The sequence below is a fragment of the Rattus norvegicus genome, chromosome 16 (genome assembly GCF_021556685.1).
Source record: "Rattus norvegicus strain SHRSP/BbbUtx chromosome 16, alternate assembly SHRSP_T2T, whole genome shotgun sequence".
Classification (NCBI taxonomy): domain Eukaryota; kingdom Metazoa; phylum Chordata; class Mammalia; order Rodentia; family Muridae; genus Rattus; species Rattus norvegicus.
Genome location: NC_141549.1, coordinates 10,714,102 through 10,733,804, shown reverse-complemented (window position 1 = coordinate 10,733,804; position 19,703 = coordinate 10,714,102). Strand labels below are relative to the sequence as shown.

The following is a 19,703-nucleotide window of genomic DNA, read 5'->3' as shown; positions in this document are numbered from 1 at the left end:
CGTTATCACTGGTGGAGAGATATGCCCCCAACTATATGGCAAAGGTTATGTGTCATTACATGAACCTGTGCCTATGGGTAGACTAATCAATGAATGCCCTGTGGGTAGACCAATCAGTGAATGCCCTGTGGGTAGACCAATCAGTGAATACCCTGTGGGTAGACCAATCAGTGAATGCTTTCATCTTTTCCCAGAGCACTGAGTCCTTGCCCGTGAGCACTACAATCTCTGGCCTCAACGAGCACATGGTTGTCCTGCCCAAAACATTTCTGGAAAAGCTCACAAGGCAGCTGGGTAGAGCAGGCACAAGACAGCAGCCTCTGCCCTTTATACCCAATACAAATTCAACATAGGCTCATGGAGCTTATATCTGAGGACTCTCTTTTGAGTCACTATTCCCAGCCCTCAACTGTTATAATGACACCTCAGTCCTCCATCAGAAGAAAACCACAGTTCCACTGGAAATACCCTCAGGCCTAGCACCTGTATCTGCATCAGTTGGAAAGCCAAGCTATACCTTGTTATCCTGCCCTCCCATCTCTCAAGTCCCTTTCCCTGGATTCCAATGACCCTCTCCCACTTCCCACCAGCCATGCAGTTCATTTTTCCTGCCAAAGGATTTGTTTCACCCCCAACCTAAGTCTGGCAGATAACCTGGCTATAACTTCTATCACCAGCCTCAACCACAATTTGCATTGTCTCAGAAGCCAGACTGACTTCTCAACTCTGGGAAAACCTTGTATACCCATAAGCTTCCAGGAAGCCCCCTACTCATCCAAGGAAGAAAAAAATGATTCTCAGGAACCCATGCTAGACTCAGGTTTGTGGTATTAATACTTCTTACTTGAAAATTCTCTATGCCTCCTCTCCAGCATCCCTCAGAATCACTAGGATCAATGGCAGCATCAAGAAGAAAAGCAGGAAGGGGACTTCCTCTGTGAGTTAGCCCTTGCTGGGAACCCAAGGTACTGCATCTGCCCCCATCTTTAGTGGTACTGAAGCAATAAGACGTGGAGACGAGGATCAGAGAGCTTACCTTGCGCATGTCTTTGCCAAAAGTCTCACTATAGGTTGTGCCAAGGATTTCAAACTGGACATAGGGATTTGAGCTGTCTTCCCGAAACTCCATAACTCCTGTGAGGCCGGTGATGTGTCCCTGCAGGACAGGAGGAAAAGACACATGGAGGTGGGAAAAGTTTTCTGTGGTAGAGAATGGAATCAGTCAGAAGGGAATAGATATGAGTGCCTTTTGCAATGACAGAGCCATTAGCAGTCCCAAGACATCAGAGCAAGATAAATGCTTCACATGGGGTCTTAATCTTACAGAAGAAATCCATTGGTCTTCCCTGCCACAAGTGCTGTCAGTGTGTTTACAGATATTGCTATGTGCTAGTACTTATGCTAGCCATGAAATCAAAATGCCATTATATTGGTCTCTACACTCTTGAAGTTCTATCTTTGCCTTTGCAACCTGTTCTGAAGGCTTCATGTATCCTAACACAAGGGGGAAGTCCAAAGTCCAACACATGCCTTAAGTTTAGGCACCAAAAATGAGCACTGGATTGGGCTGGACTTTGCTACATCTGCTGTCTTGAGCAGACCACTGTCCATCTTCCTCCTGAAGTTAATCAGACCCATGGTACAAAGCTCATCAGCTGAAGAAAAAATATTTTCAGAGCATAATACCTTGTACAGAATGGCTGTGGTAAACATGCCAGTCCCATGTCTCTATACAGTTCAGTAGGGTCCATAGGAGCAGTAGGCAGTGTGGGACTGAGCAAGTTGTGAGCATGGTCCCCTCCCGTCTCTCTTTCGACTTGGGGTGTGACTTTTACCAAGACTTCTTGCCTGTGGCCTCAAGGAGTAGAGGTGAACCATAAACTACACTGGACCAGAGAGGCCTTGCTCTGCTCTGAGCTGCTATGAATTTAAACCAACACTGGGACATGTTCACTGCAACTGAAACCATGTATAAGTTATTGTGGCTAAGGTTCCTGGCATTATAGATTTCCCCAAATCCTCTTCTGAAGCTTCTAAAAGCCCAATCACGCGAACAAGTCTTTCATAGGTTATTCAATTCATTCTGATTCCATCTCTGAACTACAACTCTTTATCAAATGAAACATGTCACATGGATATAATGTATATAATACCACATGGGTACACATGGGTGCATATTCACACATACATGCACATGATAGGATCGTGGATAAGCAACACATGCCATACAACCCAAGATGACATTTTTTTTGAAAGTGTACAGTTTGCATGAAGGAACACTGGACAGACAGAAGACAGGCAGCTATGACTCTCTGACTTTACTGTGATTTTAGGCAAGTCATTTAGCCTTCTGAAGCCAGATCTCTTATGGAGACATTTGAAGTTCATAACTCTGGACAACAATTCACTCAGCTTTTAAATATAGGTATAAGAGAGTGACAAAGAGAAAATCCTTCAGAGAGGACTCAGTCTCTCTCTCTCTCTCTCTCTCTCTCTCTCTCTCTCTCTCTCTCTCTCACACACACACACACACACACACACACACACACACAGAGTAAAATAGCTTTGTACCAAGTGGATGGAAGTGCAATGAGGTCCTTGTGTCCAGCCTTGGACACTTGGACAACCTTAGAGAGCAGTGCTCCCTCACAAATACCTTTTTAATGGTGTCTAGCATGGATCTCCCTCCATTCCATGGCTTGGTAGATTTCCGTATGCAGTTAAGGCTTGCCATACTATGCCACTTCCGGTCTTCCAGCTTCCTGTGGAAGGCGTTGGCCAGCATCAGAACACTGTCGTACAGATAGAGATTGGAGATCTACAAAGACAGAAAAGCATAAATCTTTCTCCACTGGTGTATTACCAAAGAGCGAGGTAGAGAGCAGTAAAAGGCTGGGTGATGCGAACAGCAACAATATCTTCCCTGGTCCTGTGAGCTTTGTGAGCAAGGAGCCTCTGGCTCCCTGGTATTTTCTTTATGCTTGGTTTTAGCCGCTCACCCAAGAGGTCTAGGAGTTAGGCTAGGAGAACACTGAACCTTCCTCAGGAATAGGAGTAGGGGTACATCCACATAGCAACAGGAGAACCAGTGTGACCAGCAAGCAAGTATACCACCTGTTCAGGTAATGTAAGAACGAGTAGGGTAAAGGGAGGCCCAATATGTGCAAAATCATGAAGTTATAAAGGATCAAGGTCCCCATCAGGGCCATAAACACAAAGTTTTCTGTAAAGGACCACATAGTAAAAAGTTTAGGTGTTAGAGGTCTTAGAGTCTCTTTTGATTACTATTCAATACCACAATTAAAACCTGAAAGTAGCAAGAGGTATTTCACAAACGAATGGATGTAGCTATGTACCAATAAAATACCATTTATCAAAATAGACGGTGTGCTAGCTTTAGCCAAGGGCCATGGTTAGCTGACTTCTTGGTTCAATATGATGGTGGCAACAATAAGATTGGAAAGGACTAAGAAGAGGTCATGATGCAACCATGCAGGGACATGCTAAGGGGGAGCATCAGGGAAGACTTGGAGAGACGGACGCCACTGGTGGAGCTATGCAGAAGAAAGCTGGTGACTCTGCCTGGACATAGGGGAGACAACCCTAGTCACTGATGGACCCAGGGTGAATAGTGGCCTGGGTGATGGTACAGCAATGAAGAAGTGGCAGAGATTCCTATGCCCAATGGGCAGTGCCATCCTGGATGCATCTGGGATCTGTAAATTGAGTTGGCCAACTTCAGTGAAGCTAGCCCATGGAGGAAGCATGGCTCCATCTCAGGGCTTGTATGAGTAATGAGACTGGGGAGCTGAGGAAGCCCTAAGTGAATGTGAATAAATAAATAAATAAATAAATAAATAAATAAATAAATAAATAAACAAACAAACAAACCAACCAGATCCAGTGCTGAAGAAATCAGTATTGTCACAAAGGCATAGCCGTGTCAAGGACCAATGTGTCTGACCTGTGGGAATTAGCAAAGCCTCCCCATGCTGGCCAGGCTTAGTGTTAACCAAGCCTTCTTCTAGCCCAACTACAAATGTTAACTGTGTGTGCAAACACAAGTGTTTGCAAACTATTAACCAGTGTGTTCAAAACCTAGCAACTGCAGATTCCTCTTCCTAGTGTTTCCAGCCTGCGAGTACCCTGCTTACAGAGAACACCCCTTCTCAGACTAGTCAGCCTCCGCATGTGTACTACAAGTAATAAATACATCAGGATTCTAAGTTGTTATGGTAGTTGGTGTCGCTCCATCACTGCCCACCTGACCCCAGCTTTTCTGTCCATGTGTCTGTCCTTTCTTCATCCCCTCACTACTTTAGTCAGGTTTCCAGACCCAAGTCATGTGGGACATGGCGAATGAGAGACTAGAAAACTACTATAAAGATCTACACTGATGTGAGGGAGCCAACTTTCCTCGGCCATGCAATCCAAGAATGGGAGCGGTTTGGCTCATCCTCTTGCTTGAGGTGAGCAGGAGGGCCCTCATCATGGAGGATGGAAACCCTGTTCTCAAGGCCTTCCCCTCAGGACACCCCATCATCCAAGAGGACAACAAAGCACACCTGAGAATAAGTGAAGAGTGAGGGACAGACAATATCTACTCTTGGACAGCTTTGGGGCCCCTGGTTGATAGCTTGCAAACTGGGTCAAAGGGTCAAATTCTTTGTATACTTTAGCAGTAAGCAGCCTGCTAAAGTTATCAGAAAAACATGTTATCTGGAAATAAATGAAGAAAATAGGAGACAATGATGACCTCACAGGGCTCCGTAGAAGATCAAATAGGCTCCTGGTACTCTAGGAAGAGCCAGCTACATCTACCTTATCAGCCACCCTTCCCGGACTGCTTCTGTTAGAAGCACTATTCATTGCCTGCACTTTCTCCCTTATTAATCCTAATATGGATGTCACAGAGGCTGGGTCCTAGATAAAAACCTGAGCAGGAACTATCCCTCAGAACTGAAGCTGAAGTCAGAGGTATATAGATCACCAAAAACATTTGCTATATTAGGCCTGTCCTTAACCTAAATTAGCTCTCCCTCTGTCCTATAACACACCCAGGAAGAGATCATCATTTCCTTTATGCTGGCCAGTGATGAAGAACTCTGTTCTGTCTGCCACTGAGTTGCATCCTTCCTGTGATCAGCGTAGACATCATGCTATAGGAGTAAGAACGGATATTACAGAAACGACTGGAACATGCCCACATGACTGATGACTGCAGACCAAACAAGTGTCCCAGGCCAAAGGGAAACTCCATATCAAGGTCATGGTTACTCTTCAGGTGCCTGAAGTACACAAATGCTGATATAACATCAGAGGAAAGAACATTCCTACCATGGGGAGCTTGTTTCTGTCGCAGTTCAAGCTTAGAGGACCATGTTTTCAAGGAACAAGACTAACTCACTTCCTAATCCTACCAGTGAAACAGCCCTCCAGAGCACCCACCTCTGTCTTGATGTTTCTTTCCCCCTCTGGAATACAAACTAGTAATGGAGATGTTCTTACAAGGGAATATAAACCACTTAAGAACTGGCATGTAGTTTGAGCGTTTTTTTCTTTTCTTCTTTCTAAAAGGGTAACTAGAAGATGAGAGTCGTTGATGGTGTGAAGATTTCTTAAGACATTCACAGAGTTCTAAGCTGCCCACTCATAGCTGGTGCTGTTTTAGTCAGTTAAGACCCTTTAACCCACACCCACACCTGCGGATTCACTCCTCTAGCAGATCAGTCTGCTGTGCTCCTTCAGCTCTGGCCCAGACTGACACTCAGAAGACTTTTTCCTTTTTCCCCAGCACTTCTAATCACAATGAATTAAGGCACTCAGCAACCACGTGAATGCTGAGAGGCCTGCAATGAAGAGGAAAAGGCAGAACGTGAATCAGAAAGGCCAAAGAAAGCCCTTAGTCCTCCCACAACTATGACGACGGCCTAGGAGAGTAAATGCATTCTAGTTCAAAAGAGCTGGCTTGAGAAATGATCTTTTCCAGGCATTGAAAGGCCTTTGAACCACCCCCCTCTCACCCTGGATGCACCCTCCACCCTAACATTCTACATGGTGTCAGTTCATAGACATGTTTACCTCACTAAACTCTGAGCTCCTGGAGTGTTTATCTCTGGAACCTGTCCCAAGTAAAGATGCAAGTCTAGTGATTGATCAATGTTTGAGGAATGCCCTGTGGAGACAGACGGATAGAGATAGATAAGTAGATAAATGAGTAGGTGGATGGGTGGGTAGATGGATGTGTTGGTGGTAAGTGCTAGGTGAGTGGATGATGAATAGTAAGTGGATGAGTTATGGATAGAGTGATGAACAGTTGAAATGGATGAGTGGGATGGATGGATGGATGGATGGATGGATGGATGGATGGATGGATGGATGGATGAGTGGGATGGATGGATGGATGGATGGATGGATGGATGGATGGATGGATGGATGGATGGATATGGAATGCAAGGATTGGAATGGGTGGATAGGTTGGCTGGCAAATGAATTGATGGGTCTTTTCTATTAAGAATGCACACATTAATCCTTCATCTAAATATAAAGCATCAGGAAAAAACATTTGCTGCTTCCAACTTTGGTAGGTAAGATCTTTCATTTGTTTCTCACTTAGCACCTACTGAAAATGACTTCTTGATCTTCCTCCTCACTGCTGTTTCTACCTACTTATGTTTCCACCGTCTCTTAACTTAGTTCTTGCACCGGGGTAGATGTCTCAGGACTTGCCCATCCCAGGACAGAAACTAACATTTCAACACAAGTCTGTATATCCATAGGTGGTCTGCTTTATCAGAATTCAATGGTGGCTTCATGTGGGGGATATGGAGAACATGGAAGAACCTGCTTTTACTATCTGACATGTTAGGAAGTGTGTTTTCTACAAAAAAGGGGAATAGTATGTAATAGAAAGGTAATCTATGATCAGAGAGCTCCTTCAGATCCTAATGAATAAAGAGAAGGCCTTTCTCAAGGCAGGCGGATAGATGTATGTGTCCGTATTAGATAGGGCAAGCAGAGGCTGGGAGGAAAGAAGTTCCTAGCTACATGTTCACTCACTCATAGGAAATAAATAGCACAGGCCAGAGCTAGAGTCCACAAAACAGAGAAGAGGGCTGTGGCTTGAAGGAGTCTACATTTCTCTCCCTCCTACTGAAGCAAGGCACTACACAAATTACATCAGTCAAGGGGAAACACTGTTCTAGACAGATCCTGATACTCATGCTTGAATAGCTTCACAGCTCTGGCTGATCTAGGGAGACTGTAACACAATGTGACTCAAACAATGAAGTGTACCATATGGGGGAACTTTGAGAATCAAAGGGTATAGCATCTCAGCCAAGGGCACAACAGAGACAAACTAAAAAGACCTAGAACCAAGTCAGAGATGCCATCGGAAGTGCAGTTAGAAATGTGGAAAAGACAGAATAAGGCAGAGACCCCAGGTCCTTTGGGGAACCTGGTGCTCTTTTCTAAATGAACAGGACGCTTCACAGAATTAGCTCTTGACACATACTCACTTGTTGAGTGATGTCAAGCACATTTGTTGAATGCTCATAGATCTCTGTTTATGCTAATGATGTACCGTGTGATCGGGAACCCTGGAGAGGGGCAATGTGACATCCCTGGTTACCCCCCTGAAATGCAGATGCTAACAGCCCTGTATGTAAAGGCTTCTTCTGGTCTGTTTATGTGTATCTGCATTCTAAGAGGCAGCAGGGACAGAGAAGAGTGGAAGGGGTAAGTGAAGTAATAATGCAGGCTCCTAAATTCAAATAAATTAGCTGAGGTCATGCCCAGGGTATCTTCAGTAGCTGAGACTCAGCAGGGATCTGTTACACAGATTATGGGGATAAGGACCATGGAAAATGAACTGGCCAACACCATCTTCCATTCAAGGCTCCATAGCCATGTATCCTTTCAAAGGTGCACGGAAGTTATATCTGACTTTTGTAGCTTACAGGACAGGAGGCTAAGCAAAGATCAGTTCTGATTAGTATCTACTTGTGTCTGCTCTCTTGGACCTGATGACATCCCCTGGCCTCCTGGAAGCATAGTCTTATCCGCCTTGGTGCCAAGGCTTAAGCCAGGCTTTTCAGGGTTGAGCGCACTGATATTTCACTAATGGTCTATAAGGGAAAGCCTAGAGTATATGATTGGAGGTAGAGGAGTCTATGGAGAGCTCTAGAGTTTTCTGAGCCAGGTTCCAGAGAGGGAAGCATCCTAACACATTCCTACCTCACTGAGACGTCAAAAATGAAAGCCTTTGGCACACAGACCCTTCGAGAAGAATACCACAGGCATAGGGAACCTGGGAAAGCACAAGTCAGCAGCAAATCGATACCAGTAGAAGACTCATGTCCTACACCCTGCCACACAGACCTAATTTTGAAGAAGCTCTCAAGTGTCCTGTCTAAAATGGTCACATATAGTTTTCGCTGCTATAGTATGATTCCAGTGCCTCATTTCCTCCTTAGGAGATGGCAAATGTCAGCCACCTTGACTCAGCCCAGGCCTTCTTATTCCACCCTGCATAGCTGATCCTTTACACGTGTCCTATCACATGGCCTCTCCAAGAGTTGTATCCTGGTGGATTCCTCCTCCAATTTTACCCCACCTATCAGCCATTTCTCTCCCAGCCCCAGCGTCTTTGCCTATGACATTCTCCCTAATAAAAGTACAAACAAAATTCCCAATTTTAAGGTTTTTGTGAGAACGAAATGTAAGAACATTTGAGAAATGTCCAACTTAAGCATACACACAGCTGCTTAAAAACATTTCTCTAAACTAAGGGCAGTCCAATAGATCATTCTAAACCTATTCTTGGGAATTAAAGAGATGTGAAGTCATTTGCATAGAGGATGCCTCTTCTTAGAGGTAAGCAACAATGTACAGAGGATGGGGAAGGGACAGGAGTTCCAGGTGGCCACCCTCCAAACCCATTGCCTGCCACAACCCAAGGCCGTGTCTTCATAAGGTAAGGCAAAAATTTCTGATTTCGTTTATCTGTGCAGAAACTCTGTTCTGAGATAGGAACCCAAAATGTAGGAAGCACTTCTAGGCAGCAGATAAAAGAACTCAGCCATGATCCTATGGGGGACAGAGCTCTTGAAAAACCCAAGAGGACCTGATTAACCACTGGAGAACCAGAGACCAATTACATGAAGTTAACTAAAGTCCAAGAATGGAAAAATCAATGCTATTTTTCCTTAAGCATTAGCATGGAATTCCCAATACGTTAGTACCCAGGTTTAATTTGGGAACATACCTGCGTCAGCAGGAACGAAGGCCACTAGAAAGACTGTCAAATTGATCTTCATATGAAAATAAGAATTTGCTTAAAGAGTAAGACCCAGAGGGGAAGACAGAGGAGAGATAAGGAGTCCTACTTGATGGAAAGAGACCAGAACACTGGCATAGAAGGAACACCATTTAGAAATAATGAACATGCCTAAGAGGGTGACAGGAAACAATGGGAAAGTTACCCCACTTGTCCATGGCGACACTATCGTGGACTCCAAGGCCATCAGAGCACACTGATATGGCAGAACATCAAAGACTCTTCACACTCCCAGAGACTGGAAATCCCAAATCAAGGTACTGTGAAAGTCAATGTTTCATGAGGGTCTGTGTCCTGGTTCATAGTATGCCTTCTTCCCATGTCCTGATTCAGAAGTGGAAAACTCTGATCTTATAGATGGTTCTGGTTCCATTTGTGAGACAAGCACAATTGTTTCCAATGTTCCTACATCTAAATACAGTCACTTTGGGAACTAGGTTTGAACATAGAAATGTTACGGGAATACATCATTCAAACCACAACAATCAGCTTGTATGGATATAGGTATATTGCACAAATGAAACCATGGAAAAACATATTTCCCACCTAGGCACTAACAAGGCAGGGCTTACGCAGCCTGTTCACTGACTACAGAAAGGATTAGGGCCTGAGCGCATACCAGATATGTGCTTCCCTAAAATATGTTGATAAACTTAAGAGGGTCTTAAGTCTAAGCCCATCTGGATGCCAGTAGGCTGAGTCCTCTGCCACCACCACTGGTCACAAAGGAGGACCTTCAACAGGTCAGGATAATATGTCGCCCCACTGCACAGTCAGACTGTCTGCCTCCTGGTGCTTCACTTCTACTTAGTAAGTCTGAGATTCCAGTCAAGACTTATTAGGGTATGCCAACTGTGTCTCAGTCATGCTCTGGGGCCAGGGGATGGTTGCATACTGCATTATCAGGGTAAGAATCATGCTTGAAGGAAAAGAAAGATGAATGGCAGACCAAGGTCAGAGCCACACAGGCCAGCAGAAATCCCTCACCGGTCCATTATCCTCACAATCCAGAGCTGGAAATGCAAGACTTTCATTAAGAAGGGACCCATTTCCTCAGGCTTCTAAAGAGCCCAGCATGCTCTTCCCTCTATCATTAATCAAGCAAAGTGGGCTGTTTGGGGAGACATCGTGGAGATAAACAGCAGACACTGACCTCTGACCAAATCTGCAGACAGGCTCTGGTTGGCCAGCAATGTCAGATAAGCAGTCGACAGAGGGTCCAGCTGGGAGGACAATCTGACATCCAGATGCTCCAGCATGAACAATCTATCCCCAGGCAAGGCCTCTGTGCCAAACTGCTGCTAGCCCACCTGTCTTGATAGGGCACCGTGGCCAGGCCAGAGGATAGAGCAGATGGTAGCTGAGGGGAAAGGGGTTGTGGGAGGTTCTCTGTTCACCACTGAATCAGAAGGGAGACTATGGAAGAGCATCTGTCTCCAAGCAAGCCTCTCTTAGCAACCAAGGCACATGTGGACACCTGTAACTCGAGTAGCAGGCAGCCATACCCACAGAGACCACCCATGACCTGAATCATACAGCCTTCCACACCATCCTTGTGAAATTGCCAATCGGAGTCTTTACCATTAAGTACAGCTCCGGAAGGAACATGAAATCTGGAGTGTCCCCGGGGACACTCCAAAGGAAAAGCTTCTCTTACCAGACTGACAACCCATCACGAGGGAAAATAATGGGGAGCTTCTAGGAAATGGGGACTAGAAGGTCAGTGGTTTTCTTCAGCAAACTGAATACCAGAGGGAGGGGTGATTTTGTTGAGCCATTCAACAACTTTCAAGGTGTGCATAAAGATGCCAATGTTGCAATCTTGGGAATATTTCCTGACAATGCCATGTTGGATCCCACAGCTTGGATATGACCAGACACCACAGTTCATGCCATTTCCTGCCACGCTCTGGAAACATTTGAATAGATGGGGTGGCGACATGATAATGCTTCTGTTAGTTCAATTACAAGCTGAAGTCACTGGGAGAGGCAGTTCTAGTGACGGATACAATGGCAACTCTGCTCCGAGGAAGGCATCCTGGGAAATCTCAGCGAATTCTCCGGGTTCTGGGGGATTGGTCATCACTTTTATTACCAGCTGAGTCAGACAAGCCCTAAACTAACTTGTCAAGAAAACAAAAAACGAGAAACACCCACATCAGACAGTGCTTTGTAGAAAAGAATAAATAACCCCACACATGCAAATGCAATGACACCACTGGAAGCCACTTATTTAGGTATTTTTCTTCCAAGGGACTTAGAAGAAAATAGGTACTAAATAGCAACCAAATTGATTCACGAATAGTACTTGCTTGGCTTTTCAAAACAGAAATCCCTGACCACAGGGCTAATGGAGGAAGACAGAGTGTCTCGGAGACCAGGGCACTTTGGTAGAGAAGCCAGATGATGAATGACCTTGCAAAAGTTCCCTGTGCTCTCACAATCCCTAAGTTACGACCAACATCCCAAGGGCAGCCGTCTGAGGAAGGAGCGAAGATGGACTTGGGGGCTCCATTTCCAGAGGGATTTTCATTAATTTCATCAAGACGAAGTTAATAATCCATGACAGCAATTTTTTCTTGAGTTAGTTGTTCTAAGCCTGTTCGAGTCTCTTCGATAAATCTCACAGCTAGAGGCTAGTAGAAATTAGTTTGCTGTCTATACTGTCATTAGGAAAGAAAGACTTGGTAATAGTTCCTGAGGAAACTGAAGGGAAAGGCTTGTAAATGAGATGAATCTACAAGCTGCCCAAGTGTTGGGCAGAGGAGTAAATAAATCCACACTCCCCTCCCATCGTAGCCCCAAAGAAAGATGTAGATGCAACAAATGGAGAGAGGAAAGAGATTTCTTTAATAAAGTGCTTTACTTATCTCTATATAAAGAGGCTTCTAGAGATCATTTAACTTGGGATTCAAGTCCTAGATTATTAGCAGACGCATCTCATATATTCTTATTGATGGTCTTCAGCGAGCAGGGTCTTTCCTGAAGAGCTGAATAGATAAAACATGGTCTCCTCAGACAAGGCTGTTGTGAGTTAGTGAGTGGCTGAATAAGTGATGGAGACAGGAGAGTCACAAAGCATGTGACACAGGCCTGGAGAGGTGGGAACTGTTCTCCTGTACAGGGTAGTGTTTACTCCTGCCAAGACACAGGTATGCAAGCATGTTCAGCCTTCTTGTGGAAAATTAATTGTACTGGACACCCCATCTCGTGGTATTAACAGCCCGGCCCTGTGCTAAATACTTTCCACATTTTCTCTCATTTACACATCACAGAGATTCATCATAGTAGCAGATTTTCATGTCTTGGCTTGACAGTGCAAGAAACAGAGGCATAGAATGAAAAATAAATATTAGTTGACTAAATGGTAGCTAGAATTACTGTGATTTGCACACAGGCAGTCTGGTTTCTGTGGTGGCAAGTGGTAATGGTGTAAGTACCATGAACGGGTTTTGTTCTTTGGTTCTCCTCCTTCTGTGGTACCTGTGTCTCAGAAAGAACAAACAGGAAATGGGCCCTGAAGTGTGGTTCAGAGCTGTTGTTACATGCTTGTGTACCTGTCACTTTAGGATGCCATCAACTGGACTTTCTCTCAGCCCCCTAGACTCCCTTGTTCTCTTCCAGAGAGCAGACCCTTTGCACCAGGCAGGACTGAAGTGCTAGAGACAGCTTGACTTAACAGTCATCTCTTAGCAAACATCATGGACTTTGACAGGAAGTGAAGGCTTCTCTCCTCTGCCCTATCCTGCACTGCCCATGCACAATTGAACGTGACTCTAATTTAGAGGGAAATGAAGCGATGTAACTTAATGAGAACTGGAAAATGGACAGAGGGTTAGGAGGTGGCAAAGGGCAGGATTGCAGAGACTAGAGAATAATAAATAAACTACACCAAGGAGAGGGATTCTGGGAGATCGTCCAGCAAATGAGAGCCACAGCCTTAGGCCTAGCAAGGAAGAGTGTTCCCCTCACCTCACAGAATGGGGACACTCATGCTGCCCTGCCCTTTGTCCAGCTTTGTACACACCCACATAGAGAGGGCGAATGATGGAGACAGTGTTCCAATGAGAGGGACACACTTGACCCTTGTCCCCTCTTCCATTCCCCAGGAAAAGAAGACAAAGGAAAACACCTAACCAATTTCTATTGGATTTCTAACACCAAATCCAATGACTCTAGTTTATGGTTCTGTCGAAGTCAATTCTCCAGTTTCTTAGTCAAATCCTTACAAGCTCAGAAATATCTTCGCTCTTCTGTCTTGCTAATGTATCAATGTACTCTGTATCACAGTGAGCGCCAAGGGAGGGCAGGTGCTCCAGCTATAATCAGTGTCACCTATGTCTCCTCACCACTGAGAACAAGTTTCTCATGTGGCACCTCTATGATACAAGCTTTCTTCTCCTTCTGACAAGATGAGATTAGAGAGTAGACTCAAGATTTTCACTAATTCCATGTATCTGCAGAACACCCAAGATTCCCATGGTCCCTCCTCATTATGAAGATCTTCTTATGTGGTGATTCCAAAGATCCTAAGTAACACCGACATTCATGAGACAGATACTGCCAGTCCTCATCTCAGCTCTGATTTCTACTCCTTACTCCTGGCTAGGGAAAGAAGGTAGGCCTGATTTCAAACTCTGAGTGATGAGTGTACCCTACAGGCAAAGTTACAGGCAAATTTGGGGACAAAACCCAATAAGAGACACATTCTTTCATTTATTATATGTCACATGTCCCACATTAAGCATCATCAAGTTTCTTGTGCATCATATTCCAACTGGTGTGAATTCAGGGGAACCTGTGGATGTTCACTGTAGTGTCTCTCTGTTTTCCTCAAAGATTCATACGGAAAATGGTCTGTATTACAGGCAGAATACCTCTTGACTATGCAAAGGCCATATTGCCAGAAGATGAAGGCCACTCATAGGCCAAGACGGTGACTGGAGTATTAACATACACATTTACAACTCTGATTTAAGAAGGGGTATAGCGAGTGGACATGCTATAAACCTGATCTCCCGCCTTTCTGCTCTGTGGAGATCTGCAGCTTCCTGGCTGGCCTACACCTAGCATTTAGCAGACGTGCCAGGACTGTGCTAAGTGTTTTACAAGCTTAGTGTCTGTGTAAGTGACTTCTTACAAAGAAAAACACAAAGAAAGGCTCTACCCGCAACCCTACCACAAGACACTCAGCATAGAGGCAGAAGGGATAGCAATCTACTCACTCTAGTCATGTAGCTTTGAAATGTCAGAGGTACTTTGTAAGCAAGTAGTCCCTGCTTGCTGATACCAGGTGTAATTACCTGCCACTGATGCTACCGTGAGATAAAACACTGTGTCCCGTCAACTGGATTCCATTTCAGTGAATGACAACATTTTAGTCATTAAAGTGGGTGGGTAACAGTGTTCATCTAGAGCCCAGCAGACCCAGTATGTCGCCTGTGCAGGCCAAAGGTGTAGTGAGAGCCATGCATGGAGAAGACTACTGTACTGACCTGCAGCATTTGGAGGTAGCCTTCCTGTGGATCACAGAGCAGGGAAGAGATGCGGTGGTTATTCCTCATGCATTTCTGGTTGTCCTTTGCAGATGGGAAGATTTGCCGGACCACGGTCATCCTGCCAAGGGCACTGTGGACCAGATCCAGGATCTCGGGGTCACTGATTTCCTGAAGAAATAATCAAATCCATGCTTATATCCTCATGAATTAATAAAAAAAATAGTCGCTAGGAGACATCCAGGTTGAAAGACCAAACAGCTAATGCCAAAGTGGTCTAAGGGGAATCGGTCCTAGCTATTTTATTAGTTGCTTATTCTTACCATCCCTTAGGTAGAAACAGGATTGTTCAACATTTCCTCTGAGCTCTGGTCTGTAGGGAGCACCAAGTTATAGTGGATGTCAATAATAATCCTTCACCATAGAGCATGCTGAGTGTGTTAGCGATCAAAGATACCTATTGGGCTAGGCCTGGATACCCCTGGTGTTTTACTTGGAATTATTAGTGTCATACTCTAAAAACAACCCTAAGAATGCTATGATCCAATTATTAGGTCATTTTACCCTCAAGAACAGAAATTTTAAAAGGACCTGCCTTAGGGAGCTCTCTCCAAAGAAGGCCTCTATGAGAGCGCAGACTTAGACTAAGGCCAAGAATGGACATAAGTAAAGAAGATGGGTGAGTGCATGTATGCTCACATGCTTGCATGTGAGTATGTGACACGTGAGTGTGTGTATGTATGTGTGTGTGCGCACATGTGTTCATGTGCGTGTACATGTGCATGTATGTGAGTGTGAGTGTGCACATGCATGCACGTGTGTGTGTGTATGTGTGTGTGTGTGTGTGTGAACCTATGTTGGGAACAAAGTATAACTGGGACTCTGAGTCTGCAGGGAGTAGATGAACTCTGCCTCACATAAACATATCAGTGGAAGAGAGGTAGATGGGGGAGTCGGGTCCAACCACCCTACTTTAAACAACAGCAGCAACACAGAAAGCAAGCCTTTTCCTTAGGGCTAGTAACGAGCTTGAAATCTTTAGGTACAAATATGCTATAATCAGAATGGCCTTTCTGAAAACTTCTGATTGCATTATGGGCCAAGAATGAGAGAGAAACAAAAGGGGGGGTCAGCAGGCAGAGAGGAAGTAGCTTCATTCTAACACTGAACGACAAGGAGATGAAACAAATATTCACCCTCTGTTCCAACAGCAGGGCACTCACACTAAGGACATCCAGGCTCACTGTCTCTGAGGAATTCATTCATGCTTGGCTCCAAGTCAATATTTAACTGAAACTGTTGTCGTCTTTTAAAATAATCTTTAGAGCTTCCTTTTTGCAGATGACCCATTCTATTTTTGAGACCCTGTGACAGTGCAAATGGAGACAGCCAGGCATAAAATTAGTGATGAGAATTTCATAATCATTTAAATGAGAGCCTAACATGTTTAAGGGTAAGATGCTAAATCAAGCATTTAGGGTCTGTCTTAGGATGATGCTCTGTGTGTGTGTGTGTGTGTGTGTGTGTGTGTGTGTGTGTGTGTGTGTGTGTGTGTAAGAGGCAGGAGGACAGAGAGAGAGAAAGAGAGAGGGGGAGAGAGGAAAGGAGAGAGGGAAGCAGGGAGGGAAAGAGGGAGGAAGGGAGTACCCTATTACTTGAAAGCACTTGCTAGATCTGTGAGAGACAGCATGGCCCCTGGATCCTCAGCAAGAATGTAGGCCCCTGCACGCCTTCAATCATCTGGATCTCACAAAAGTTAAAATGTTCCAAGCTTGAATTACATCCATGTCACTGATACTTACATTTGTGATGGAGTGCAACCAGAAGACAATCAAAGGTAGAGAAATTGGTAGAAGGGACATTTCCTGAACACAAAAAGACTCAAGGCGTGAGCAGAGGATGAGGAGAGTCTGAACAGGTGAGCGCCACTCTGTTCTAGCTGCTCTGGGGACCTAAGTTCTTCTGAGAGAATAGATGGGGGCTAGAGGATGAGAGAAATCACAGCATAACCACAAGGGAAGGAGAAAAAGCAAAAGACTAACAAGTAGACAGCTTACTTTGCTTAAACTACAAGTAAAGAGGTTTAGGGGTGGCTTTCTTGTCTAGAGAATGCATGCTATCGACCAACCACAGGGACTCATGCCTGTAATCCCAGCACTTGGGGACTTGAAGAAAGTTGAATTGCTACAAGTTCAAGCCAGCCTGGGCTACATAGTCAACTATGGGTTAGCCTGGCCTAAACTAAGATCCTGACTCTAACTAAAAAAAATAAACAGAATAAATAAATAAATAAATAAATAAATAAATAAATAAATAAATAAAATGCAGAAGGAAGGAAAGGAGGAATGTAGGTGTCAGAAAATACAAAACTGGAACTACACATAAAGATGTTAGAGAGAAGACCGAAGATAAAAAAGGTGTCTCATTTGTTTTTCCCATACATTCTTGATACAAAATACCACCATAGAGGAAATGGCCATTTTTATAGAAATCTCTTTATTAAGTCTTTCCTACCTCTCCAACTGCCAATAGGACAAACCAGAAACACTGGGTTCACACTATCCTACGCTTGGAACATTCTGCACATGTGTTAGGGATTCGACCTACAGCGTGACCCATGGCAACCTGCTACTCACCTCTTGTGGGTAAGGTGCGCTGTGATATAGGCAGTGATGGGGACTCGACCCTTGCCCCAATTTGTTCTGATATGCTCAGGAGTCTCTAAAGACTTCGCACAGCTCTCTGACAACCTATTAGCTTCCATATGCCTCCCTCACAGCAGGGATCTGCTGAAGCTTTTGTAGACCTTCCTGTCTCCCCTGGCCCAGTTCTAATCTGCTTGCCGTGGGTCACAGCATGGTCCTCCCTGCTAGTGAACTCCTACCTCCCTCTCTGTGCTTCTAGACTATCCTTTGCCAATTCAGAGATATATGCAATCAAGATCCGGGAGTCCGCTCAAGCAAACACCCTCAGTTGTTTACATGCAACCAAAAAGATTGACTCCCACCTTTGCCCTAATTCTGAACACAGGTGAGTAATCTATCTACCAGCTCCAAGCCAGGATCTGCTCCTGTCCTACTAGCCCTCCAGGGTTCGGTAATTACTTTCAAAGTGAGTGCTTCCTGTTCACTGTTAGCAGGGCACGGGCATCTATACCAATGCAAGAGACTCCAAACTCTAGACTTGCTGCACGGAGAGAAATACAAGCAGCCCATTGAAATGAACACAGCCAGCTAATGTCCCCTTGTCCCAGTTAAGCATTCATTCAAGTAGTGCAGCAGATAAATGCAAGCAGCAGGACAACGTGATTGCACCACGGTGCAATGTAAACCAACAGAGGGAAAAGGAAAAGAAACAGAAACATCACATGAGGCTCACCAGAGTATCCGGGATCGAAAAAGACTAATGTTTTTTATATTGCAATGTATAAACTTCACTGTAAAATATGCATAAGCATTTTGTACATTAAATATGAATAATAGAATGAATTCACTATGTCTTCCATCAAACCGAGAAGGAAAACGATGCCCACATAGTTGGATGGTTTCCCATGCTTGACTCCTGACTCCTTCCCACAAACAGCCTTTGTCATGCTGGGGCATAGATGGCATGTAGCTTACTCCTGTGCATTTGGATTGAGCGTGTGTAAGCGGCACACTGTGGTTCCTTCTGTAATACGGTTTTAGCACCATGTTTTTTATACCCAGTCATACATCAGAGTCATCTGGAGCTCGGTAAAATTACAGGAACCCAAAGAACAGACTCTCTAGGTTCTCCATGAGCACTCTGACTGATATCCCAACAGTCACCAATGTATAAACCCTCTTGCTCATGGCGTGGAGAGATGGCTCAGGGGTTCAGAGTCATAACCCACATGGAGAATTAACCATGTGTAACTCTAGTTCCAGCGATTCCAATGCTCTTATCTGGGTCTGAGACAACCGTGTGCTCATCACATTCATACGTACACACAGGCAAAGCACATGTAAAGCAAAAATAAATATTTTAAAATGAAACATTAAACATTAATGTTCTTAAACATTAAAGTGCGGAAGTTTGTTTGAGGTGCTGGGTGTAGGTGCACATGCTAACGCGACATGACAAACGGGTCACCATTCATTGACCCATTGCTGGTAACAGGTGCCTCCCTGCTTGGCATCTATGAACGATGTCCTGTGTGTCTTTGTGCACTTGTGTAAGGATTTCTCTTAGGTATCATATACCCAAGATTGTGGTATCCTGATAAGAGAATATAATCGTGTGTGACGAATGGCGTGTTAGTTCTGCGTGTTTCCCTACACCTCATCTACTACATGACTACTTAAGAGGTGGCAGTCTCATGAGTATAGCTTGGAATACTGTTAGGGTTTGGTTGTGATACCTTAATTCTTAACGGGGTTGAATGTCTCTCGTACATTTATGTCTCCTTTCTTATATGTGTGGACTGTTAAACTTCTACTGGGTGAGTCTCTTGCGTAGTGATTAATGGGTCTCTGATTTTTAAATTTATTTTAAATAAACCTTTGTCACATGCCGCAAATATCTTCTCCAAGTTGTGGAATGTTTGATTGAAGTCAAGCTTTAAGCCCTTCTGAGCTTGGGTATAGAGAGGCTTGCTTTGTGATCACTGTGAACAACTGCTTCATGTGATTTCACTACATGCTTGCCGCTGTCAAATATCTATTTTCAGGTCCACTAGATCGGGACTTTGTTTATTCTTGAACTCTGCCTGTGTTTTCTTGACATATTTTAAAGACTTACTATTAGTTACACACAAGTTTAAAAGAGTGTCTCGTGGCTGAGCTGACCACTTTATCAGTATTTAAATGCCCTCTTTGTTTTTAAAAACGTAACTTGCCCTATGGTTT

At 44.4% G+C, this 19,703-nt stretch overlaps 1 protein-coding gene across 2 annotated transcripts in view; it reads right to left on the bottom strand.

Moving 5' to 3' along the window:
- Grid1 (glutamate ionotropic receptor delta type subunit 1) overlaps positions 1-19,703 on the bottom strand; it is a 753,495-nt gene that overhangs the window by 249,670 nt on the left and 484,122 nt on the right. For both annotated transcript variants that reach the window (NM_024378.3, XM_087589197.1), the window contains 3 exon segments: positions 1,037-1,156; positions 2,657-2,818; positions 14,836-15,006. In NM_024378.3, coding sequence (NP_077354.1) covers positions 1,037-1,156; positions 2,657-2,818; positions 14,836-15,006 — 453 coding nt within the window.